This window comes from Nomascus leucogenys, chromosome 5, assembly GCF_006542625.1.
Source record: "Nomascus leucogenys isolate Asia chromosome 5, Asia_NLE_v1, whole genome shotgun sequence".
Lineage (NCBI taxonomy): Eukaryota > Metazoa > Chordata > Mammalia > Primates > Hylobatidae > Nomascus > Nomascus leucogenys.
The window spans coordinates 7,779,760-7,807,587 of record NC_044385.1 but is presented as its reverse complement, the minus strand read 5'-3'; the positions used below and the strand labels follow the sequence as shown (position 1 = coordinate 7,807,587).

At 38.6% G+C, this 27,828-nt stretch overlaps 1 protein-coding gene across 1 annotated transcript in view; it reads left to right on the top strand.

The window, feature by feature from the left end:
- FMN2 (formin 2) overlaps positions 1 to 27,828 on the top strand; it is a 395,593-nt gene that overhangs the window by 335,390 nt on the left and 32,375 nt on the right. The window contains 1 exon segment of the mRNA XM_030812620.1: positions 25,809 to 25,958. Coding sequence (XP_030668480.1) covers positions 25,809 to 25,958 — 150 coding nt within the window.

Sequence of the window (27,828 nt, the reverse complement as noted above, 5' to 3'; positions counted from 1 at the left end):
GAAGGTTGTCTAGAAGATATATAATATAAAATTTCAGACACGCAAGTTCTCAAAACACTTCCCTCACACTTATTTGGTAGTTTGTCTAGACATAGAATCCTACTTGAAAATTATTTTCCCTTAAATAATTAAAGGAATTACTTCATTGTCTTTTAGTCTTCAGGGTTGCTTTTAAGAAGTCTAACTAACTACATTCAGCCGGGCGCGGTGGCTCACGCCCGTAATCCCAACACTTTGGGAAGCTGAGACGGGCGGATCACGAGATCAGGAGTTTAAGACCTGCCTGACCAACAGGGTGAAACCCCATCTCTACTAAAAATACAGAAATGAGCCGAGCATGGTGTCAGCTACTCAGGAGGCTGAGGCAGGAGAATCGCTTGAACCCAGGAGGTGGAGGTTGTAGTGAGCAGAGATGGTGCCATTGCACTCCAGCCTAGGCAACAGAGTGAGACTCCATCTCAAAAAAAAAAAAAAAAGAAGTCTAACTACATTCTTATTGACATTTCCTTGTGTTTGACCTGGTTTTTTTTCTCTGAGAAGCACTTCATGTTCTCTCTGTTGGTGTGAAAGCACAGAACTTAGGGACTGGTTGGTGTTTGCCTTTTTGTTTGCTCTGCTGGGAAGTTTTTTCTGGTTGGAGTTCCATGTCCTTCTGTTCTAGGGTCGGTCTCAAATGATCCTTAGGTTTCTGATGCGGATGATTAACATAGCATTTCTAAAATTAAATGAGGATAAAATGAGGGGTTTGAGATGTATAATAAGCCAGCCATGTAGAAATGCTGAGTATTTGGTTCAGTGTTCAAGTCTGAAGCTCAGGAGTGATATGGCAGGTGGCTGAAGTTTGTACATCCTCAATATAAACAGGTGGGAGCAGAAAGAGAGTCCACGTGATCACCTTAGGAGATGGTGTCAACAGATGATCAGCGGCCTAAGACTGAAGCCATGAGAAATACCATATTTGAGTTGCTGCTAGTGGAAAAGGATCACATAATTGAAGAGGGATGCCAACACAAAGTGAAAAGAGGGGAAATAGGAGAGCGTTACATTACAGAGGTCTAGGTAGACAAGGGTAGCAGAAAAGCTCAAGAATAATTACAATGTATGCCTAAAGACAAAATATTAATTTGTGAGATTAATGGGAGATCATATGCACCCTTATCAAAAATTGTTTTATTTGAATTTTGACGCACTTTGAGTAATTGGGTCAGGAGCTGTATTGCAACGGACTGAAGAAAATAAGGAAGTGCAAACTCTGAGGATAAGCTACTTTTATTAGATGTTTGGAGAGGGAAGGAAGAAGAGAGATTGGGTGGAATATAGAGGGAGATGGGTGGTCCATTTTTTAAAACCACTTTTGGTTGCTACACATGAAGATCCAGATATAGTGAAGGCGATAACTGGAGAGAAAATCTGCCTTGTAGGGTAGACAATTATTGTAGTCACAAAACACAAGAAAATGATGACGTAGCTAACTAGCAGCAGCGAGGCAGTGAGAGTCATGGAAGCAGTTGAGTAAAGTGTAAGTGATGCCAGAAACTTAAAAAAAAAAAAAAAGTGTGACGGAATTATAGGAATACAGTGGTTGGGAACAAGCACTGGAAGACCAGAAGTAGGGAGGCTCCCTTTCTTGATTCCTGAATTTGGGAGGGTAGGAGATGGAAATGCAATGCTTCCAGGGAAGACCATTATGGATGACTTGAGTGTGTCTGGTGAAAGCCATGCTTTGATTAAGAAACAGTAGGCCTGGCATGGTGGCTCACATCTGTAAATCCCAGAACTTTGGGAGGCTGAGGCAGGTGGATCATGAGGTCAGGAGATCGAGATCATCCTAGCTAACACGGTGAAACCCTGTCTCTACTAAAAAAATACAAAAAATGAGCTGGGTGTGGTGGTGGGCACCTGTAGTCCCAGCTACTCAGGAGGCTGAGGCAGGAGAATGGTGTGAACCTGGGAGATGGAGCTTGCAGTGAGCCGAGATGGCGCCACTGCACTGCAGCCTGGGCGACAAAGCAAGACTCTGTCTCAAAAACAAAACAACAACAACAACAACAACAAAAAAGCAGCAAATAAACATAATAGAGAAGGAAAGTATGGGTGTAAATGTCCCTGACCCCAACCAAATAATCAGGAATCCGGAGGGCCTCAGAATGAAGTTGGTAGAGCTAGTCAGTGGGTAGTTTTTATGGAACCCAAATCCATGGGGGTGTTATTGCAAGGAGAAGAAGGGGAGTTGGGCTTGGGAAGGAGTTATATACTTATCAGTGAGGAAGGGTGGGTTAAAGGCTCATAGGAGTGACATAAGAACTGAAGAGCATCCTGGGCAGAATTATTTTAGTGGCTAGTCCCAGTAGGTGGACCAGCTCATCATGAAATGTTGTAGCTCAGCTTCTGCATCTTGACCTCTGAGATATGTTGGCCTTAATTGGCTTAGGAAAGGCTAATAGAGATCCTGACTTACATTGGGATACTGAGAGAAGGGCTTGTTTCCTTTGGGTGAGAAAGAATATGAGTACACATAATTAAAGAAATAGAGGGGCATCTTCAGGCTGGACCAGAGAACTTAGAAACTCAGTCAAAATGCCCCAGTAGCTTACAGTGGTGTCTCCTTGGTGACATTGTCTTTTCATGTTTGGACATCATAGGAGATGGGCCCTGTAGATTTGGACTAGAAGCCAAAGAATTTCTCTTTATGTTATAAACTGCATTCGTGTCTTCAAAAATGTTAGGATGCCAAAGAATCTAATTAGCTTGCAAATACTTCTATGGTAGTGCTTGTTCTCTGCCTTAACAACTACCATGAGGCTCCTTGCTCACTCTTATAAAAAAGGTATTCCACTCAGTATGGCAATGCTATGCAATTTTCAACATGCCAGGAATATCTTACAAATATTGTTGGGCTAGTGAAACGGAGATTTATCCAAGCACTGAAGGAACATTTTTAAAATGCCAAATAGTATTGTGATTATTATTATTATTTTCTTTTTTTAGCTCCACAATCTCTGAATTTACCCCAGGGTGAAATTTAGGTTTGTGCGGACTTGGTTGTGGTGAGTGCCTACTAGGTGTGAAAGGGAGCTCTGTCATAGTTCTGATTGTTAATGTCACAGAAGCTAAAGTTGGATCGTCTATGCCTTTTGTATCTGTATCTAAGATGAGGAGGGGCTGCAGGGCTTTGGAGGCCTTAGCCAGCTGGTTCTCCCCATGTTCTGATGATGAATGGGTAGGGTCGTTCTTAGTACCCATTTTGCAGATGAGGAAATGAAGAGAGAGAACTTCATGTCTGTTAAATTCCTTCACCAGTATTGAGGAGTGCAGTAGCACAGAGCCGAGAATGGAATTCGGCCTTCATGAAAGCTAAATGCTTTGTGAGTAATAGTCTGCTCTGCAATCCTGGAATTTAATTACGAAATTTTTAAGCCAAAATAATTAATAAAATATTGGCGTTTGTAGGGATGTTTTGCTGCTATTCAGTTCTGCCAAATAATAATTTGTCCCTTTTTTCTTATCATGTTTCTGCCCTTCCTACCATCTAATAACCTTCTAAAGATAAAACTAGCAACAGACGTTAAAATACTTTGTAAACTGTATGGCAACATGTAAATATGAGATATTCACACTGGTATTATTTACAAGTATATGTGTTTTGTTGCCTTAAATTATATCAATGAAAATGTAGGCAGATGAAAACAACACAAATAGTACTTGTAAGTTTATAAAAATCTACTATTTTGACCCTATGATGGGAGAGTTTTAAATCTAGAAGTGGAACCCAACTGTAATAGTAAAGTTTTTTTTTAAGACAAGTGGGAAATATGTCCTATATCAGAAGAACTTGGTTGTCTAGGATAACGTTATACATCTTTCTGAAAATTGCATTTGAAAATAAATGTCTGGCATTAGAAATGCCATCATCTCCCCAAGAAACAACTTTAGCATTGATGCAGCTTAGCAGAACTTACATAGCATTGACCACAAAGCATCCTACTCTGAAAAAAATGGCTAGAAAACTTTTTTTAAAATATGTTGAATAGCAAAGGCTTGGAACCAGCCCAAATGCCCATCAGTGATAGACTGGATAAAGAAAATGTGGCACATATACACCGTGGAATACTATGCAGCCATAAAAAAGGATGCTTTCATGTTCTTTGGAGGGACGTGAATGAAGCTGGAAACCATCATTCTCAGCAAACTAACACAAGAACACAAAAACAAACACCACATGTCCTCACTCATAAGTGGGAGTTGAACAATGAGAACTCATAGACACAGGGAGGAGAACATCACACACCAGGACCTGTCAGAGGGTGGGGGCTTGGGGGAGGGATAGCATTAGGAGAAATACCTAACGTAGATGACGGGTTGATGGGTGCAGCAAACCACCATGGCGCATGTATATCTATGTAACCTGCATGTTCTGCACATGTACCCCAGAACTTAAAGTATAATAAAAAAATAAAATAAAATAAAATAAATTGAAGTCTCCACCTGATGTTGGTAATCTATCATATGTGTATAATGATTCTTGTAATATCTAGGTTATGCAGCACCTGCACTCTGTGTAAAAACAATACTGTGAGCATCTTAGATACTCAGCTTCTGAGGAAAGCATTAGTCATAATACACCTAGAAGATAGTGATGATAAGCATTTAATTAGAAGTAGGCCTGAAGTTTTCAGTGCAATGCAGTATTTATTGAGTGATTAATATGAGTAAGGATGTGATAGCTGCTGTAAGAGCTGCAGAGTTTATTAAGATACATCCCTGTCCTGGAAACACTGCCGGCTTCAGTGAGAATACAACAGCGTTAGATATATTCCTTTTGGAAGATACCTTTCCGCCAGATATTTTCGTTTCACAGCTTCTCCAGCCTCCTTCAGCTTCTGTTCTCCCTCTTTACTTTTCTGTCTCAATTTTCCTGCCCAACCCTAAATTCACAGAGTAAACCCACCAGACCAGAGCCCCTTCCTCTTTCTGTATGTGAAACTACTCCTGCACACATCAGTCTCCTTTTCTACCACCAGTCTGGGGAAAGTAACTCCTCCCATCAATATCTCATCTGGATCCTTCTCTCTCCTGATTTCAACTTCTCCCTTGTAGCCATTAATACATTTACTTTGTTATTATCATAAAATAACAACTTAACAAAGAAACAAAAAGCAATTCTTTGCCTGTACATTCCCTTTCCACTCTTTTTTTTCTTTCTTTTTTTTTTGTTGAGACGGAGTCTTGCTCTGTCACCCAGACTGGAGTGCAGTGGTGCAATCTTAGCTCACTGCAACTTCCACCTCCTGGGTTCAAGTGATTCTCGTGCCTCAGCCTCCCAAGTAACTGGGACTACAGACATGCCACCACCAAAAATTAGACACTGGCTAATTTTTATATTTTTAGTGGAGATGAGGTTTCGCCATGTTGGCCTGTCTAGTCTCAAACTCCTGGCTTCAAGTGATCCTCCCACCTCAGCCTCCCACAGTGCTGGGATTACAGGCATGAGCCACCGTGCGCCCAGCCTCCCTTTCCATTCTTTGTAGCCAACCTTCTCCTCATTCCATCTGTACTTATGTCCCTTGTTGATATTTATGTTATTTAATCTTGCCTCATTTTATGATTTTGTAGCCAGTCTTTTAGGATGTTTCTCTATTTTATTGGTCTTTGAAAGAACCAGAAATTTCGGTTTGTTGATTATCTCTCTCTTCTTTTTTTTTTAAGTTTTTTTTTATTGGCTTTCTATTTCACAAATTTCTGCTCTTTGATATTCTCTTATTTCTGCATCCTATCTCTCTACCCCTCTTCTGGCTTTGTCCGTTGTATGAATAGTTCATTTATTTTCAGTTTTTCTTTTTTTAAAATTGTATACTCGGAGCTCTAGCTTTGCCATTAAGTTCTACTTTAACGATATCCCACTAGGTTTTAAATGTAGAATAGATTTTATTGTTGTTCAGTTATAACTTTGTTATTTTCTCTTTAGCTGATTAGTTACTTATGTGTATATTCACTGTGTCTGTTTCAAATGCATGGGTTTTGTGTGTTTGCTTTGCTGGTAATTATTTTCCTATTGATTCACAGTAAATTGTATTACACTTAGTTTGGGATCTAGTATGGAACCTGTTTTAGTAAATATTTGTATGTCCTTGAGAAGAATCAGTTTGCCATGTGTGTGATTCTATGATATATATTCTCATCTGCATATTTTCTCACCCTTTAACATCTCTGAGACTGGGGTACGTCTTACAGTGGATGGCGTCTTATAATTGACGTGGGCCCGATTTAAAGTCAGCTTCTTCCAGAGAGGATTTGGATTTGTGTGTGCCGTTCAACTGAGGACACTATCAGTGTGAAACCACTTTAATTAAATTCCCTGCTTTAGCTTGAGAGGGTTTTGTTTTGTTTTGTTTTTATAGGGCCTGGTACTGTGAATTCAGATGGAAAACCTGCATGATTTCTGCCTGGCTTATGAGTCATATTTGCAAGGGAACTTTTTTTGGTGTCATCTGTTTACCCAGTGCCACAGTTGGAACAAGTTTCCTCACTGTCCCTTTCAGCACGGGAATTTCTTCCTCATTTTCTTTTACGTGAGTGCTTTGGTGTCTCAGTTTATGGTCTGCATATGGGAGCGACTCCTCTATGAAGACTGTTCATATTGGACTATTTATCTTTCTTAGTGGTACATAAAATATTTTTTTTTTTTTTTTGAGATGGAGTCTCACTCTGTCGCCCAGGCTGGAGTGCAGTGGCACAATCTCGGCTCACTGCAACCTCTACCTCCCGGGTTCAAGCGATTCTGCCTCAGCCTCCCAAGTAGCTGGGACTACAGGCGCTCGCCACCACGCCCGGCTAATTTTTGTATTTTTAGTAGAGACAGGATTTCACCATATTGGCCAGGCTGGTCTCCAACTCCTGACCTTGTGATCCCCTCACCTCAGCCTCCCAAAGTACAGGGATTACAGGCATGAGCCACCGCGCCCGGCCTATTGTTGATATATTTTTATTTATTGCTATTAACTTAGTAGTGTGTTTTTAAGTCTCCAAACTTAAGGGATTTTCAAAGTTCCCTTTCTTAATTACATAAAGGTTACATAAAAGAAGACTATCTGCATAAGAATAATTCTTTGCATTTTTTGAGATTTGCTTTATGGTCCAAAAGATGGCCAACATGTTTAAATATACACAGTGTTCCAGCGTTGGATGTAGTGTTCTATTTTGTTTATTATTTTAAACTGACTCTTAAATATTCAGTATCTTTCCTGATTTTGTCTGCTTCTCTCTGTCAGTTACCAAGAGTGTATACTAAAGACTATTTATAGCTGTGCGTGGTGGCTCATGCCTGTAATTCCAGCACTTTGGGAGGCTCAGGCGGGTGGATCACCTGAGGTCAGGAGTTCGAGACCAGCCTGGCCAACATGATGAAACCCCGTCTCTACTAAAAATACAAAAAATTAGCTGGACATGGTGGCGGGCGCCTGTAATCCCAGCTACTTGGGAGGCTGAGGCAGGAGAACTGCTTGATCCCGGGAGGTGGAAGTTGCAGTGAGCCGAGATCGTGCCACTGCACTCCAGCCTGGGCAACAAGAGCGAAACTCCATCTCAAAAAATAAAAAATATAAATATAAATAAACAGACTTATAGGCAGATATGTCAATTTCTCCTTACATTTCTGACATTTTTACCTTGTGTATTTTCAAATGCTTTCGTTTTATACATACAAATTTAGAGTTTTTCATCTTCCTGGTTAAACTAAATCTTGTTTTTAGTGCTATCTCTTTTCTGATAATGTTTTTTGCCTAAATTCGTACTTTGCCTTATGTTAATATTAGTACATATCAGCTCTTTTTGGTTCGCATTTGTCATAGCACTCCCACAATTTTACTTTCAACCTTTCTGTGTCCTTATGGGCAAAAAAAAAAAAAGTTTGAGGGTTATTCCTCAAATACCTGAGTGCATCAATCCCAGTTGTGTACCCAGAGTGGGTGATTGCCCACTACAAGCTGTGCTTTTGCCAGGATTCCATTACTTCTGACTGTGTAAGCTCCCACGGTAATGGGAGTGGCCATGCGGAAGCTGTGGGTCTCTGGAAATCAGTGTCTCCTCAGACTCTGTGTCCTATGGCCCTCGAGACAGCTGAGTATTTCCCTTTTGCACTATACAGTCCACCGAGTGATGGCTGCAGGTTTCTTTGTAGAAGGACTACGGGAAACATTACAGTGTATCCTTGCTACCATGTTTCAGGGTCCTTCCTCACAGGGATGCAATTCCTTTGGTCAGGGGGTCCTGGATCTGAAATTGGCTCGGTTCTGGGAACTGATCAAGGAATCATGATTTTTCTATAGAGCAGCCACCCATAGCCTCCTGTTTTCCCACTGTTGCCCTTTTCTGTGGTCATAGAAGTTGAGCAGCACACTTGTCATTTGCCCCTAAGAATGCTATGCTCTACTAACCATCTCCACAATCCGCTGAGAGTCAGGCCTCCTTGGCTGCCCCTTGGCTTGTTGGTTATTACGGTAATTGTGGTACCTGGGCTTCTGGTCATTGAGCTTCACCACTTGGATCCTATTATTTAGGATCCTATCATCCCAGTGGATTTTAATGAGCCCAGCTCTGCGACCTCTTCCTACAGAGAACAGCTCCAACTGCACTGTTCAGTGATGCTGGTACCCCTCTTCTGATGCATTCTTTATGGCCTCTGGGTGGGGCCTCTGGGAACTTCCATGGATAATCCTTTGCTCAGTTTTTCTGGACTCACACAATGCATGCTGGTGTGCCTACTTCTCTCAGCTTCCATATTCCTTCCTCTTCCATCTGCCAGGGCAACCCCAGCACACCTACTCCTCTTTAAATTGGCTATCACTCAGAAGAGACCTGTAAGAGAAGAGCCTCTTCCTGAATCGCTCCACTACATGATAGCTAATTCTTGCATCACCTTCCGTATATAATCTCTTACCCCTTTTCAGGCCTAGCACTTCCCTAGTTGGGTCTTCCAGGGATGTCTCCTTAATTGTTGTCCTATTGTCCTGGCAGCCAAGAGAAGAGCTGGGGTAGCTTCTGAGGGGGCCATTTGTTGCAAGGTGTGATGGTGTTCACACCAGGACATTTTTACTAAGGATATCACCAGAGCTAACCTGATAAAATGTCCTGGTGTGGACGCCATCACAGCTGGTGTGGACACCAGGATATTTTATCAGATTAGCTCTAGTGATGTCTTTAGCAATCGCATAGCCACCGTGTGCCAGACTGCCAATGCCCCACATTCCCACACAGGACAGGGGGCTGGTGAGAGAACCTGTGCCAGAACTCCGTCTCAGTCCCGGTTCTCGCAGACTACTTGTGCTCCTGCTGTTAGTTCAGGTTCTACAAAAAGCAAGTGCCAAGATTGGATTTATTTGGAAAAACAGGAAGGGAGCCAGAGGAAGCTGGGACAGCTGTTAGACCTGATGCAGGTCCAACCTCCATGGAGGAGAGGGAAGGAAGGAAGGCTGGGTGAGAAAAGTCTTGGACTGCAGTGCAATTATAAGAAAGTTTTGTCGAAGCCAATGGGGAGTCCTTGAGCCAAAGTCCCCTTTAGAGGAGTCTTGTGTCTCCTAGGATTGCACTTGTATCAGTATTCTTCAGCTCACTCACTACCCTGAAACCAACCTAGACCTCTGCGCAAATGAAGTAATTGGTTTCAGAGCATGGCAGCCAAGGCCCTTGGCCAACTTTCTTTTCCTGCAATTGGACATGTGGAAGATCTGAAAGGTGTGTACCTTTCAGATGGTACACATCTGATGCTATAGAAATGATACATTTTATTTCGTTTAACTTTAATGTCTACCTTTAAATTAACAATATTTATTTAACATCTTTGTCCCTTTTCCAGATAATATAACATGTTCAAATTACCTAAATTTTATTGCCACCATTCTACAAATTGTTGACCGATAATTTAGGTCTGTCTGTTTTATTTTTGTGAAAGATGGGAGATCTGATGTCTATGTTTATGTTCATTTTTTCTTAGAATGGACATCAAATTTTCCAACACCGTTTGTTGAAAAAACTATTCTTTCTCCATTGAGTTGCCTTTGTTCCTTTGTCAAAAAATAGTTGACTATATTTGTTTTGTGGGGGGTGGGGGTTCGGCCTGGCAATAAATATTTTAATTTTTCTTGTTTCATTTTTTATTATGACCAGTAATTTTCAAGTTTATTTCCTTGTTTGTTTGTTTAAATACAAATCTAAACCAGAAGCAGGTACAACCAAGACATTTCATCTCATATTTACACTCCTGTCAGATCCTCTTCCAATTTGATGACCGCTGACCAGGCTAGCGGGGGATGGGAGAACATTTTCTTAGGTAGCAGTGTTGTGAGGCCTGTGGTGGGGGTGGGAGAAAATCAAGGACAAGGACAGGCTCTCATACCTGTCTCCACATTTACCTGGGACCAGGATGGGCAGGAGACACTAGGTCATGGCTTCTGAGCACCAGCTTCCTGGTTTGAAGAGACAGAGAGTGAGAACTGGTCCTGCATGGGGAGAGAGGAGAGAGCCACCTACACCTCCTGCAGTTGGCTATATTTTTATGAGTCTACTGGGCACTCTGTTCTACAGTTTCATTGATCTGTCTGTCTGTTCTTTTGTCAGTACCATGCTGTCTTCATTACTATAGCTTTATAGTAACTCTTGAAGTCAGATAGTATCAGTCCTACAACATCGTTTTTCAGTATGGTGTTGGCTATTCCAGATCTTTTGCTTTTCCATATAAATTTCAGAATCAATTGTTGATATCTACAAAATAACTCATTAGGAAAGTGATTGGGATTCCAGTGGATCAATAGATCAAGTTGGGAAGAACTGACATCTTGACTATTGAGTCTTCCTATTCATGAACAAGGAGTATCTATTTAGTTCTTCTTTCCAAAAATTGATTTCTTTCATCTGAGTTTTGTGGTTTTCCTCATACAGATCTTGTACACATTTTGTTAGGTTTATACCTTAGTATTTTATTTTTTGGTGCTACTGTAAGTTATATAGTTTTTATTTCAAGTTTTAATAATTCAGTGCTGGTATATAGGAAAGCAGTTCAGTTTTGTGTATTGACTTGTATCCTGCAACCTTGCTATATTTGTTTATTAGCTCCAGGAGTTATTTTGTAGATTCCTTGGCATTTTCTACATAGACATATTAATCTTCAAATAGGGACAGTTGTATTTCTTTCTTTCCAACGTATATATCTTTTATTCCCTTTTTTATCTTATTGCAATAACTATAAGACAAATATAGGCTGACCATAATTGTCTGATTCCTAATTTTAGGAACTTTTCTTAGCTACTTGATCTTTGGGATCAGCATGGGTCTCAGCTTACATTGTCCCTCAAGGCCAGTCAGTACCTGAAAATGTGTCACTTAGATTTTCAAACTTCTCTTCCACCTTTTGTATGAACTAATACTTGTTCTTGGGTTGAATTACCTTTTTTTCTAAGAGCAATTGGCTGCTCTGAGGTCACAATTACCCTGAAGGTGTAAGTACCACAGTTCTTCATTTCAAGATAAAAGAAATGCCAGTTTATCCTCTTACCATTCTGAATTCCTCTGATTTTTCCATTGCCTGCAACAAAGTGAGTGTTGGCATAAAAATATTCTTTGTGCTTTTTAGAAGACATGGAAGATCCCTCAAAGGCTTTTTAATAATAAGTGAAAGGGGATTTATTCTTCCTTATTGGAGTAATAAAAGTTGTTACACTTTACGTAAGTTCCTATGGAGGGTGGGGGAAGGAGGTGGAAATGAAGATGATGATTTAGGATTCCAAAAATTGCAGTTACTTGTGGAAGGCTTTAACTGAAAATAGATCTTCCTCTTGAGATTTTAGTTTGTTCTGAAGAATAATATTACAAAATCCAACATTGCACAACAAAAAAAGCAAAAGCAATGGAAGATTTATGATGATGATCCTTTGCAGTTCGTTTAAACTGGTATGCTCTCTTGGCCTTGTCTGTCATACTGAGATGCTTTATGATCTTGGTTCTGCCTATATGGATTAAATTAAGTTATACATGTGCAATTCTCATTCTGCCTATAAAGTCTCATTTAGTACTCAGCCTTTTTTGCTGTACTCCCAAAGGACAATGATATTGGGAGAAGAAAATAAAAGGAAAACATCACAGAAGAGCCAGAGAAGAAGGTAGAGACCCCCAGGGTGTATTTAGATTGGGCCAGAACCGAATTGCTGACTCGCCAAAAGGCCAGTCCAATCATAGATGTGTACATAAGACCTCACGAGTCCCTTCATATCTACCCTTCAACATAAACATCACAGTGTCTCAAAATAGCCAGAACTGCTGCGTTGACAGTTGAGATGGGGAGGGAGGACATTGGTCCCAAAGCTGGTTGACATTCACAGTAGAGGGAGAGGAAATTAATACATGATCTGTTTCTGTCTACACAAACCTTGGAGACCCAACAGAACATAAAAACAACTCAGATCTGAATCGTGATGTTAGTTTTACTGACAACTACAGGTATATTTGTGGTGGGAGGAAAGGGAGGTTGAATTAAACGAATTTATTTCTTTCAGCATGTCTCTTTGCTTAACTGTTGACTCTGGTACGTCTGTTAACCAGGTGGCAGGAAGCTCTGTGTGTGTGTGTACATACATAGATGTACATGAGCAACGTGTCATGAAATATGAAATAGAGTCATATGAAAGAGTCAAAACTAAAGGATATAATTTCTGATTGTCCATCTTTTATGTGATTCCAGGGAAAAATATTATATTTTTATTTCCAGATAAATAAAATGAGAAATTCTCTTGGCACTAGCTACTGCAGACTTTCTTCTGAGCCAAGTGAGATAGACTCTATAGATAAGTAGGGAGAAATGGGTAAGGGTGATCAAGCCACGCTGGCTCTAGCTTGCTGTCCTCTTGGAGACCAGACATATTGACATCAGTTTTAATTTATATAAATGCCATGAGTTATCTCATAATTGTGTGGGGATATGGGAATGAGGGAAAGGAATTACTTTCCTTAACTTCTCTGTATGAAAAATAGGTTCCTTGTCTTATCACACTCCAAATACACCAGGATGGCTAAAGAAGACTCTTCTATGCTGACGGCTACACTGATAACAGAACCTTCACTCGTAGACCTTACTGTGGGCCTGGCATCCCCATAAGGACCCTTACAGGTTTCTGATTCGGTAGGAAGTACTGTCATTCTCCTTTTATAAATAAAGGAACAAAGCTCAGAAAAGTTATGTAGACAGAGCTCCACCACTGTGGGTTAGAGACAGAACTAAATCTTAGTTATCCATATTCAAAGTCCACAGAAGACATGGCTTGAGGTTAATAGACTGCTTCCAATTCATAGTCACAAAATTTGACTCCAGAAATGTCTAGGCCCCTTGTTCAGGAGACAGCCATTCTTTAAGTAAACATTTATCAAACAACTCCTGTGTGCCAAGCATTGTTCAGGTGCCTGAGAGTAAAGCCATGGACATAAATGCTAAAAATTCCTTCAAGAGGTTAAATCCTAGTGGAGGGAGAGCCATAGTTAGCACACATAGAAAATATCTTGTGTTTCTGATGGCGGTCAGTGCTGTAGAGAAAAGGAAGGAATATTCAGGGGTGGCTGTTGTGGAAGGTTGGGCCAAGTGTTCAACTTTTACTTTGGCTTCTCATGAGGATCTCACTAAGCAAGGATTTGAATGAGGTGAGAGAGAGAGAGAGCCATGAGACACTTGAGTGAAGAGCATTCCAGGCAGATGAAAAACAAGTACGGCATCAAATCATCATGCTCTGTGAGGCCAGAATGACAGAAGCAAAAACCCGGTAGGTAAAGATGGGATATTACTGCTCTAATTGGAATGGGAAGCCTCTCTGGCATCAGCTAGGAAAAAGTAAAGTAAAAACACTTATGATTCTGAAGGTCAGCTCATCTTTAGGTATTTCCCCCACCCCAGTTGCTTTTGTGGATCCATTCTTTTTTTCTATACTCAGAATCATTTCCAGAGCTCCCTGCCACACATCAAAAGGTGCTCTCTTAGATTGTTTAGATATGCTTCTGGTTGTTGTAGAATAAATATGAGACAGTGCTTATCATTTTCTGAACAGGATTATGAAAGGGTTTACCCTGATCAGGAAAGGGTTTCCCCTTCTTGAAGCATATATTTGGTAAGCAGAGAAACTGTTGAGAAGGAGATCCCAGATTGAGAGCATATGGTAATGTCTGCCAGCACGTGAACCTGAGGGAGAACGTGGTGAATGGCTTTGTTCTGTACCTTGGCTCTTTGATTTGTTGACCCATTAGAAATGTTTTTCAAGAAAGTCATCAACCAGAGCTTACGCTTTTCTTTGTCTTCACTCTGCCATGAGTAGTGCCTGGCATATAGTTACTACCTGCTCCCTGATGAAAAAGGGCAAAGCTGTAGTGCCCTCTTCTAAGACTACAACAGAGTGAACACCACTAAAATCACTGGGCTTTAATTCAAGATTTTAAATAATACTTGAACAGGAGTAAATCCTGCTCATAGATGGGAAATAACTATTGGTAATAACACAATATGCTGTTTAAATAGTGTTTCATTTGCAGAGAATATGCTTCTCCAAAGAGATCATAACTTGCGGCAAGAAAATGCTATTTTAGGATAATTACTAGCACCTCTTTTGGTTGTAATAAAAACCAAATTTTGAGTCATTCTTTATGTGCACAATTCCCAGACAGAGAATTGCCTTAAAAACAGATGAGAAGTTGAAAAGAATATAAAATAGTTCTCGGTTTGTGGTATGGCCTCTTTTCAAGTAAAAAAAATCAAAGCTGTCTATTTTTATTATCTGTGGAACATAAGTCATCGTCAAAAACAATATCCAGTAGAAGTCTTTAAAGCAATATTCTACCCTCTTAAAAATATTTCTGGAATGCCATTTTAAAAGATGTGTATGGCTATTACTTTGTGGTACCAATGTTGTGTGTGTATGCACTTGTGATTTTTAAAAATATTACTCTATTATGGAAAAGTTAAAATATGTGCAAAGGTGAACAGAATAGTACAATGATCCTCCATTTTATCCATCACTCAACTTCAACAACTATCCATTTGTAGTCAATTTGGTTTCCTCTATAACCCTACCCGCTTGCCTCCTCCCATATTATTTTTGAAGGAAATCCCCAACAGATATAATTTCATCCATATATATTTTAGCATGTTTCTCTGAAAGATACCCTTTTATTTTATTTATTTATTTTTAAGATGCAGTCTTGCTCTGTCACTCAGGATGGAGTTCAGTGGTGTGATCTTGGCTCACTGCAACCTCCACCTCCCGGGTTCAAGCAATTCTCCTGCCACAGCCTCCCAAGTAGCTGGGATTACAGGTGCGCACCACCATGCCTGGCTAATTTTTATATTTTTAGTAGAGGTGGAGTTTCACTATGTTGGCCAGGCTGGTCTTGAACTCCTGACCTCTGGTGATCCACCCGCCTTGGCCTCCCGAAGTGCTGGGATCACAAGCGTGAGCTACCGTGCCAGGCCCAAGATACCCTTTTTAAAAGAAAGCATATTCACCACCAGTTTCACTCCTAAAAAATAATTAGGCCCTAATATCACCAAATACCAAGTCGCTGTTCAAAAATTCAATTAGTTCATGTATGTTACAACTGATTTTATGTTGATTACAGTTTGTTTTGAGCAGGATATAGAGAAATGCCAACCATTATAAGTAGATGATATCTCTTACATTTTTACAATAGGTGCCCCACAACACTTTTTTCTGCTTAAAATTGAGTTGTTGAAGAAATTAGATCATTTGTTCTGTCGAGTTTCTCTACAGTATGGATTTTCCTGATTCTATCTCAGTGATGTAGTTTCACACGATCCTCTGTCTTGTATTTCTTTTAGATAGGTAGTTAGCTCTAGATACTCGATCAGCTTCAGGTTTGAATATTTTGGCAAAATTACTTTATAGGTGTTATGGTGTGTTCTACCAAGAGGAAGCCTGACATATTTAGTTGTCCATTTTTGTGATGTCACCAGCCTTTGGGAATCAGTGTCTATATGTCTTAACTCCTTATAATTTGTAAAATGGTGACTTTTTATTTTGTTCTCAGTTATTCAGTAAGATACTTTTTCTTTAAAGAAAAACTTTTCCTCATTTGGCATAGAGTATGTTTCCTGTATGGGAAATGCAGGATTCTTTCTTTTAGTTTACCAATTTCCAAAATAATGAGTGGTATCGCTAGCACCTCCCACCAAAAATGAAGAGATCTTTTTTTTTCCTTAAGCATCGTAGTGAGCTCAGAGAATTTAACATATTTGATGTGTTTTACTCCTTTGCAATTATTATTGTTATTGATGTCCAAAACATTTCATTTTTTTTTTTTTTTAATACAGAGTTTCACTCTGTTGCCCGGGCTAGAGAGTACAATGGTAGGATCATGGCTTACTGCAACCTTAACCACCTAGGCTCAAGCAGTCTTCCCACCCCACCCTCCCAAGTAGCTGGGCAGGCGCACACCACCACACCTGACTAATTTTGTATTTTGTGTAGAGATGAGGTCTTGCTATGTTGCTCAGGCTGGTCTCAAACTCCTGGCTTCAAGTGATCCTCTTGCCTTGGCCTCCTTAAGTGTTGCAATTGCAGACATGAACCACTGCACCTGGCTAAAATGTTCCATCTTTAAGTTCACTTTGAGTCCTTTTGACATGACCTTCTCTGCTATCTTCTTGGATACGACACTCCAGGTTCATTTTGAACAATTTTTTTCCTCGAGACCTGGATTGAGCCATTTCTCCAGGCAGCTCTGGATCTTTAATACATTGTGGAATGGCTAAATTGAGCTAGTTAACATATGCATTACCTCACATACTTACCAGTTTTTATAGTGAGAACACTTGAAATCTACTCTATTAATTTACAAGAATACAATATATTGTCATTAACTATTATTACGGTGTTGTATAATAGATCTCTTGAACTTGTCTTTCCTATCAAACTAACATTTTGAATCATTTTTGTTGTGATGTTTCTGTTCCGTTGCCTTGATTGTCTTCAGTACAGGAGGCTTTTATAATACGCATAGGAATTTCTTGTCTTCCGTACTTACAACTTTCTCTTAAATCTTTTTTTTAAATTTCTCTTTGATTTAAAACCTTTTCCTCATTTTATTTCTGTTTTCATTAAGACATTAGCTGTTGTGCTTATTAACTCTTGTGTTACTTCTAATTCAGTTTTCATGTGTGAAATGATCATTTTAAATTTCAAATTCTTTACTAAGTTCTTGTACCTTATGTCTGAGTTTTTAAAATTTTGAGTTTTTTTCATAGCCTTTATCATTTTATTAATATCTTTTAGCATGTTTTAAAACACTAGGCAACAGTCCTTATCTGTTCAGTAGACATGTCTTCCTGGCATGTTTGTTTGATAGACATGTCTTTCTCTCGTTGGTCTGCAGAGCCATTATTTTGCTCCTGTTTTCTTTTAATAAGTTTGTTTGGGAACCATTTGCAATCTCCTGTATTCGGTCTTTTCATCTCCTTGTTATTCCTTCTTTCCCACTTTTCTCTCTCTTTGTTTTTCTTCCTCCTTTCTTGGTTAGTTGAGGCATAATTTGTAAACATTAAAAATGCACAAACCTTAAGTGTTCCTTTCAGTGGTTTCTTTTAAACCAAAACATTGAAACAGTTGTGTTTCCCAATATATTTAATTCACACTGCTCTGAAGAGGTGATCATTGTTCTGATTTGTCAACATAGATTAAGTTTGTGTATGCATGGAATTTTATAAATGGATTCGTATGGCGTGTATAATTTTGGCTCTGCTTTTTTCACTTATTTTTTAGAGTAACTTCATATTGATATATCAGCAGCTTCTTCCTTTTTATTGTTAAGTAGCATTTCATCATATTTGTAGATCACAGTGTATCCATTCTCCTGTTCATGGACATTTGGGTTTCCAATTTGGGGTTATTATTAGCAGGGCTGCTGTGAACATTCTTGTGTGAGTCTTTTTGTATTCATGTTTCATTTCCTTTGGAATTAATAGGCGAGGGTAGGTTTTCTGAGTCATGTTATATATATATAAATGTATACATATATGTATAAATGTATAAGGAATTGTCAAACACTTCTCCAAAGTGGTTTGCCATTTTACACTCTCAAAAGCACTATGTGAAAATTTCAATTGTTCTACATTCTCCCCAACATGTGAGACTTTATCAGTCTTTTTGATTTAAGCCAACTCTTATGAGTATGAAATGGCATAATGGTATATTTAAATGAAAAGAATTTTTACTTTGCTAAAGTCTGATTTATCAACTTTTTTTCTCTTATGGGTAGTCCTTTTTGTGTCTTATCTAAGAAATTTCTTTTGGCCCAAGGATGTAAAGACTTTTTTAATGTTTTATTTTAGAAGCCTTATGTTTCTGTCTTCTACATCTAAATACTTACTTTTTTATTGGAGTAAGGATTTTTTTCCAAACAGATATCATAGATATCCCATTGTTCTAGCACCATTTGATAAAAAAAAAAAAAAAAACTTTCCTACCCCCCATTTGTAAAAATTCAGATGACCTTGTATGTGCAAATCTCCTTCCAGGTCCTTATACCAATGCCATACTCTATTAATGTAGCTTTATAATAACTCTTGAAATCAGATAATGTAAGTCCTTCACCTTTGTTCTTTTTTTAAAAAATGTATTTTTTTTTTTTGCTATTTCAGATGCTTTATATTTTTACATAAATTTTAGAATCAGCATATCAGTCCCTTTAAAAAAAAAACTCTTGATTGGGATTGCCTTGAATCCATAGAACAATTTGGGGCAAATGGATCTTAACAATACTGAATCTTTCAGCCCAAGAATATATTATACCTTTACAGTTATTTCAGCTGTCTTTAAATTCTCTCAGCAATGTTTGTAGTTTTCACACTTTGATTTGATTTATTGTTAGATAGTTGATGTTTTGTAATAGTAATACAAATTATATTGTTTTAAAACATGTCTTTCCCCAGTGGTCTTTTCCAGGGTGTATAAAAATACAATTGATTTTTAAATATCTACCTTGTATCCTATGGGATCAATATTAAGTTCACTTATTTAGTTCTGAGTAAATTCACTTATTGGTTCTAACAGGTTTTGTTATGTTTGTAAACTGCATAGTGTTTTCGAGGTATACAACCATGTTGTGTATATATATATATACATATATGTGTTTTATTTCTTCCTTATTTTTTTCCTCTATTAACTGGCTAGAGATTTCAGTACAATGTTGAATAGAATCGGGAAGAGCAGACATCCTTGTTTTATTTCTGAACTAAAAAGAAAATATCAAATACCGTTGAGTATGTTCACTCTAGGTTTTTCATAGATAGTATTTATCTAATTGTGTAAGTTTACATCTAGGGTTAGCCTGCAGAGTTTTTTTTCCTTTTTGTAATAATAAACTGGTGTTGATTTTTGTCCATGTTTTTTACACTTACTAAAATTATATTTATTTTGCTCCTTCTATAAATGTGGCAAATTACACTGAATGCTTTTCAATGTTAACACCAATTTGTGTTATTGGGGTAAACCCCAATTTGTTATGATATATTATCCACTTTGGAAATTGCTGCATTTGATCTGATGATGTTTTATTAAAGATTTTTTTTTTTTTTGCTTATGCTCATGAGGGATATTTGTCTATAAATTTATTTTCTTTCATAATATCTCTTTTAGTTTTCCATATCAACATCAGGGTAAAGCTGGCTTCATAAAATGAGTTGGAAAGTATACCCTCTTCTATTTTCTGGATGAGTTAGTGTAAGATTGGCTTTATTTCTTCATCAAATGTTTGTTAATTCACTTGTGAAACAAATTGGGTCAGAATTGTTTGGAGTGTGGAGATAAATTTGATTACAAGTTTATAAAAAATAATTTTCTATTTATGGAAAATAATTGAATTGTCTTAGATTTAGGGGTACTTATATTTTCTGTTTCTCTTGTCAGTTTTAGAAAGTTTGGTTGTTCAAGTAATTTGCTTATTTCATTTAACGTGTCAAATCTACAGGCATAAAATTGTTTACAACATTATCACATTATCATTTTAAGCCGGTACGATCTATAAAGATGACTGCTTTCATCCCTAGTATTGACACTTTGCATTTTCTCTCTTTTTTTCTTAATCAATTTGGGTAGGGGTTTATCAATTTTATTAAGCTTTTCAATAAACCAACCTCTGACTGAGTTGATTTTCTGTAAGATTTAGTTTGTATTTCATTGTTTTGTGTTCATTTTTATTATTTCTATTCTTCTACTAAGCTGGGTTTAATTTGCTCCTTTACAGTTTCTTGAGTTGGTTGTCTAAATAACTGATTTTACACATTTCTTTTTAATATATTCATTTTAAAGTTCAATTTCTCTCTAAGTACTTGCTTTATCTGTATCCCATATATTTTGATATTTTTTGTTTTTATTTTTATTTATTTTGGAATGTTTTTTCATTTCTTTTAGGATTTCTTTTTGATCCATGGGTTATTTATCACAGGTTTGCTTAATTGCCAAATTGGATGTTACCTAGATATTATTTTTGTTCCTTCATAATTTAATACCACTGTGCTCAGGGAACTTACTCTGTATAATTTCAGTTTGAAATTTACTGAGACTTGTTTTATGACTCAGCATATGGTCTATGTTGATGAATATTTCATGTTCTCATGTATATTCTACCATTGATCATAATGTTCTACAAATGCCAGCTGGGTCAGTTTTTGATAATAATCTTCAACTCTTCTGTGTCATTAGTGATATTTTAATCTAGTTCTCTTGACTACTGAGAAAGAGGTGTTAAAATATCCAATTTGATTATGATTTTGTCTCTTTTTCCTTTTAGTCCTGCAACTTTTGCTTCATGAATTTTGAAACTGTTTCATTAGATGCATATCTTTAGGATTGTTATGTCTTCTTGATAATGTGGATGCTTTTATAATTATGAAGTAACACCCTGGTTATGTGCTTTGTCTTGGAAGTTTACTCGGATAATAAAACCAGGCCACCTTTGCTATGGTTAGTGTTTTTACGTAGCTTTTTCCACTGCAGTATTTTCATCTTGCTCATTTTTATTTGAAGTTAATTTTACCGAAATGTTAGGAGAAATAGATGCGCGAGGAAAACATTTCTAACTTTAGTGCTCTAGAGTTTCCTCTTTTGTTGCTTTTGCACAATGATAAGTGCATTTTACCTGCATTTTCTATTTTCTTTGTTCTGGAGTTTTTTCCTGCACAATTTGAATTCCACTCTCAGCATTTTCTCTCAACGCAGAGCTTAGCCCTAAAAGGGAGTTTCTCTTGGGTCAGTACTAAGAGTTCATACAGCTCAGACTGCTTCCAGCCCTTTCAGAAGTTACTCTACATCCTTTCTTCTGGTCCATGCATTCGATTGTGTAAAACATCTTCCAGTTTCAGCACAGTTCTCGGGTTAGCCCTGATGACACTTTTCAGGAATACCTTTTTGTAATTCGAGGGTTCTTCCTGCTTTTAGGAGAGATTTCCTGTTGCTTCCCTCTGCTTCCTCCTATACAGATGATGTTACCATGTGGGTTTTATGTTGTGAGTAGTTTGTCCTTAGCTGTAATTTTGAGTTTTGTTGGGGACGTTAGATACCTAGGTCTTTGTAGGTCTGTTAGCTTTGATTTTTAATATTAGTTGCTCTTTCCATTTTTGTGTGGGATTCAGAGAAATTCCAAAATGATCCTGCTTCTGTAGCTATCATTTTAGAGCTCTGCAGGTACCTCGATTCCATTGCAGAGAAGTATATTTGTACTGTCTAATGTTTGTAGTAAAAGACGTGTAATGTTGATCTTTTCAAAAAAGGACCATTTAAGAATCCAGACCACAGGGATGTTGATTGTTCAGTGACATCCGGAGTTATCTGTTATTATGATCACTGCATTTTTTTTTTATAACTGAACGTCTTTTAACTACTACCTCTTCATGTGCCAGGGTCATTTTGAGGGAGTCTCACAGAAAAGCCTGTGTAGTAAGGAAGGTCCTAGGTAAGATGTCTGTCTTTTTGTAGTGAATCCTGTATTACTATATGGTGGCTGGGATCCTCCTGGTTCAGATTTAAAAGAAGGAAATAATTCAGAAAAGATGGAATTTACCCCTCCCACCCACCACCCAAGTGGGTCTCTTTTCGTGTTATGCAAGTTTGAATTCACCGAGGGCTACCTAATGCCAGACAGGATTACATAACCAAAAATGCCTCTGGCATAAAAGATACCTTGATAATCTGTAGAAATTATTGTCCTGTTATTTGCTTGCTTGTTTGTTTGTTTGTTTTTGAGATGGAGTCTTGCTCTGTCACCCAGGCTGGAGTGCAGTGGCTCTATCTCAGCTCACTGCAAGCTCCGCCTCCCAGGTTCATGCCATTCTCCTGCCTCAGCCTCCCAAGTACCTGGGACTACAGGCGCCCGCTACCACGCCCGGCTAATTTTTTTTTTTTTTTTTTTTGTATTTTTAGTAGAGATGGGGTTTCACCGTGTTAGCCAGGATGGTCTCAATCTCCTGACTCCGTGATCTGCCCGCCTCGGCCTCCCAAAGTGCCGGGATTACAGGCTGCTTGTTTTTTGTTTTTTTGTTTTTTTTTTTAAGTATTTACACTTTCTTTCAGGGAGTAGGGTGGTAGTGTACAGTTGAGACAGCACTCGTGATCCTCAGTTAATCCTTCTGGACTCTCTACATCACATACTCAAGTACACTTACTCTTTCACCATGCCCACATCCAAAGAAATAGCTACCAACAAAAGTTTCTTTTTATTGTGACTCATGCCAATAATCAGGTTCACGTTTGACTTTAAATCAATTGTTGGATACTCATTTGGCTCACAGGTTCATAAAGTTTTGCGCAAAGAACATTTTTATTGAAAAATTTTTGCCTCTTATAAAGTGAATACATATATTACTACTTCAGTTTATAACTTGCAAGGTACTTTATTTAATCTTCATCACAACCTTGAAAAGCAGGCATTTTTTCCACTTACAGATGAAAAAAACTGAGGCTCAGAAGTTAAATTAACTGTGTAAATCTATGTGCTTTATATAACAGAGCCAAGAAGAAATTATTGAATAATCAGAATAATTATCACTAGTATCGGAAGCTTTTGTGCCTACTGGTAACTAAAAAAAAAAATCTTCACAGAACATGATCACATGAGAGTCTGTTAATAAATCAGCCCCAACTGAATTAGTTATAATTTAGAGAATATTTTTAGGAAATATATATTTATATTTATTTAATATGAAATGTAAAATATATACCGTATGTAATACAACATTATATGTAATATAAAATACATTTGTTTTGTGTTGACACATTCAACAAACACTTTGGCAATTCATTTTTACCCACTGGACTTCAAAACAACTGTTTATGATAATCTCTGTTTTACAGTAGAAAAGCTGAGGCACAATGATGTTAAATGGTTTGCTCATATAGCTGGTCATAGAGGCAGGATTCAATATTCCATGTCTTCTCATTCTAAATCTTACATTCTTTGCTTTTGAAAAATACCACACTACCTCGTGATAAAACTTTCAAAATGTTGCAAGATAACTGACTGGGTGAACTAGCTATTGCAACTTACATATGGCTACCCAAACAGATGGGCTTGCTCTGAAATAATCAGTTTTATGAAGTTCAAAGACCAGAGCAATGATGAAAATGAATAAATGGATAGAAAACACTTGATACCTAACTTCAGCCTAACAGGTCATACATTCTTTTTAGGTATATAAGGAAAATGACCAGTTTTTCCCAGAAGGCATGTATGTGTTTATGTTATCAGTTTTAGTAAAATATGACCCAGATATGTCTTAGACTCTGTGTGGTCTCTGCCATCTACTCTCCGGGCAGTTCTGACGCCATCAACACATTCCGTCAGATGCATTCTAAGGTCATTACCATAGCCTGTGGCAGCCAGATCCTCACATAGCATATCCACTTCACAGCCTGCCTCTTTCTCAGGTTTAATTGACTGTACGGTGTCATTTTTCTAGTAGGCTAAGGAGAAAAATATAATACCTGAGATCCACACACTGATTAAATCAGTCTTGTCATCTCTGCCTAGAACTTAAAAAGCTGATATCCTGGGAATCTTGCTGCTCACAGACAGCCATAGGCAAGTTTAAACACAGAGCAGATTAGTCATACATTGGTAACCCACAGTCAAGAGTAGCTGTGAATGTTTGTTTTTACGTGTGAATGCTCTGACTCTTTTACCTTCTGAGCAAACTCACCTTAAATATCTCAGTATTTAAAAAAATTCGCCGGGCATGGTGGCGGGCACCTGTAATCCCAGCTATTCGGGAGGCTGAGGCAGGAGAATCGCTTGAACCCAGGAGGTGGAGGTTGCAGTGAGCTGAGACCATGCTGTTGCACTCTAGCCCGGGTGACAGTGTGAGACTCCGTCTCAAAAAAAAAAAAAAACCTCAATATTTTAATGCTCATACTGTTTTTCATAATAGACATTTGAAATCGGCTATGGCAAGCTGAATACACACAGAGATATGTGTAAGTGTATATGTTAGGGTATGTATGTTTATATATGTGTATATACATACTTTTGTCACTGAGCAAAATCAAGTTGCCTTTGATATTTCTACTTCAGAGTAGATCAAACTTGAGTTTTTGTGGAGCAGAAATAGTGCTGGCCCTAGGCCAAAGAAAGAAAAAAAAGACAAGCTTATTTGCATGCCACTCCTTTGCAGCGTCTCTCACCTTTCTCTCACCAGTTCTCTTGCCACAGCATTATCGACTGTATTGGTCAGGATTCTTCTCAGGGCATCACTCATGGGACTGGAAGACTTACGTTAAGTCAGAAACCTACCATTTACTAGTGGTATGTTCTTTGTCAAATAACCACTTTGAAACTCTTCTGAGCTCCATATAGCTGTTATATGAAGCAGCCTCTGATTGGCACCTTCTGAAAACTGGCCCTGAGCAATCTACCGTCACAGTCCTGGCTGCCATATTGGTCTCTACTCAATGATAGCACTGTGGTCTCTGATGGGAGACTTTGTCAGAATCTCTTGCTTTTTTTTTTTTTTTTTTTTGAGACGGAGTCTGGCTCTGTTGCCCCGGCTGGAGTGCAGTGGCGCAATCTTGGCTCACTGCAACCTCTGCCTCCTGGGTTCATGCCATTCTCCTGCCTCTCAGCCTCCCAAGTAGCTGGGACTACAGGTGCCCACCACCATGCCCGGCTAATTTTTTTTTTTATAATTTAATTTTAAAGTAATTTTAATAGAGACAGGGTTTCACCGTGTTAGCCAGGATGGTCTCGATCTCCTGGCCTCGTGATCCGCCCACCTTGGCCTCCCAAAGTGCCGGGATTACAGGCGTGAGCCACCGCGCCTGGCTAGGACTCTTGCTTTTATTCCTTCTAACAATGTAGGAAGGCAAATAGTGTATAAGCAATATAATATAAATATGGACTACATATTAGTTTGGGGACACATGTTTGACATTTCATTTGTTTAGAGTTTAGAAAGAAAGTATAGGCCCACCACTTTCAATATGTCTCATCTTGATGACAAGTTCATTTCTGGAGTATGTCCAACACAGAGTGATTAATTTTGAAATAGAATTGGTCAAGGGGTAGTTATTAGTACATGGAGGATTCTTGTCAGTTGCTACTATCTGTATCCAAAACTCTTAACCTTAAACCATAAGAGAGCTACCGTTGGTGCTTGAAGAGCTTGAGTCCTCTTGGTAATAATAATTGTGCGTGAATAAAATCAGCATTTGGATAGAGAAAGAATATCCCATATTGGAAAGTAATCATGGCTTTTATGCTCTTGTGTGTGTATGATTTGACAGCTTTTTGGAGACCACGGCATATTTCTTCATGAAACCAAAACTTGGAGAGAAGGAGGTGTCCCCAAATGCTTTCTTCAGTATCTGGCATGAATTCAGCTCTGACTTTAAAGACTTCTGGAAGAAAGAGAACAAACTTCTTCTACAAGAGAGGTAGGTATTTTCATTTGCACAATGGCATTTTAAAACTGGTGTTTTATTAGGTGTGGCACCACTGGGTTGCCAATTTTCATAGCCTGAAGAAAAAATTAGATGGCCCTCAACCCGGGGTAGCAAGTTGAAGAGGTTGCTGACATTTGGCAGAATTTGGAGTTTTAATAAGAAGAGTCAGCACAGAAGCTGGGATGCTACAGAGAGTAGCTAGGGTGCTGGTTTGCCAGGACCACTGTCGGGTAAAACAACTTCTGTCATGAGGAAACCATGTAAAAGTGACCACGTAAGAAGGCTTGAACAACCCTGCTGCAATGGCAGACCCACTCACTTCAAAGAACAGATAGCAAAGGCTATAAGGGTAAAAGGAATAGTTTGCTCAATTCATGGGATATTGTCAGTTTACCACTCATATCAAAATTTCATCCAGATATCACCAAGAAACACAGATGTCAATATTTTTTAAAAGACCTTTCAAGATTCTTGTAGAATTGTGGGACAAGTCATGAAGAAGGCTAGCCCTCCCAGGGCGGCATCCCCAAATAGCTGCGTCTAGTGGGAAAATAAAGGGAAACATAATCTATACTACAAAGCAAGCCATAATGCCAAGCCAATTAGTATACTTCCTAACATCACTAACAGTAACTTTGCTTTAGATCTTTAGAAAACTTACATCCTGTGAGCCAAGAGCGGTGGCTCACGCCTGTAATCCCAGCACTTTGAGAGGCCGAGGCAGGCAGATCACTTGAGGTCAGGAGTTCAAGAATAGCCTGGCAAACTTGGCGAAACCCTGTCTCTACTAAAAGTACAAAAATTAGCCGGGCGTTGTGGTGGGCGCCTGTAATCCCAGCTACTTGGGAGACTGAGGCAGGAGAATCGCTTGAACCCGGGAGGCGGAGGTTGCAGTGAGCCGAGATCGTGCCACTGCACTTCAGCCTGGACAACAGAGCAAGGCTGTCTCAAAAAAAAAAAAAAAAAAAGAGTTACATCCTGAGAAACTTTGTTCACAAAATTCCACTGTTTTCTGCTTATTGTCTTCATTTTGGTCTGCTTACACACGATACTATGGTTGTCCACCTGATTTTCAGTAGTAATTCAATTTTGATGCCTCCTTAAATTAGGTGAATCAGTTGGTAACATTCGTTGAGCCTGCAAACTATGCCAGACTTGCGCTTACTCCTGTAATTAATTACTTAGATTCCATAGGTCTGTCATAGAAGAAACTATCCTCAGTGAATAGTAGGTAGAAAAAGAAAATGGTTTGAACAGAAGGAAAACCCTTTAAACATGCACTCTAAAGATAATGAGCTTATTCTGCTTCCAAATGCATCAGTAAGTGTTAATGTAAAAGATGAGAGCTTTCAGTTAAATTTATATGCAGGTGGGGTAGAAGAGATAATTGCTTAAAAATAAGCATATTTGAATCACTGTTCTTTTCCTTCAGACTAAGTCATATATTAAGTGATATTTACCAAAAACAGGCTTGCTCAGTTGGGAAGATTGTAAAGAGGAAACTTTTTTTCTTAACTTCAGCACATCACACAGAACTTCCATTCGCGCCCTTCCCTAAGTCCCTACGTTCCTCCTTTTACCTCTAATCTAAACCTGGTCCCCTAGAAAAGGGTTTGAAACTTATTTACACTAAGGTTCAAAATGAAAAGAGTCGTGTTTCCCCTTGTGCGATTATTTTCATCATGTCCAGGATTAGAGTCCTCAGTGGGAGTGTAGATGGTGTGATTTTAGACATCAACAAGATGGGACTGATGACGTTGTCACTTTGGAGAGGCTGGTCCGATGCACATCAGGTAAGCAAGTGCATCGCTGTCGGAGAATGGCTTGGTCCTGTCGTGGAGGTCACAGGCCAAGGATGCTG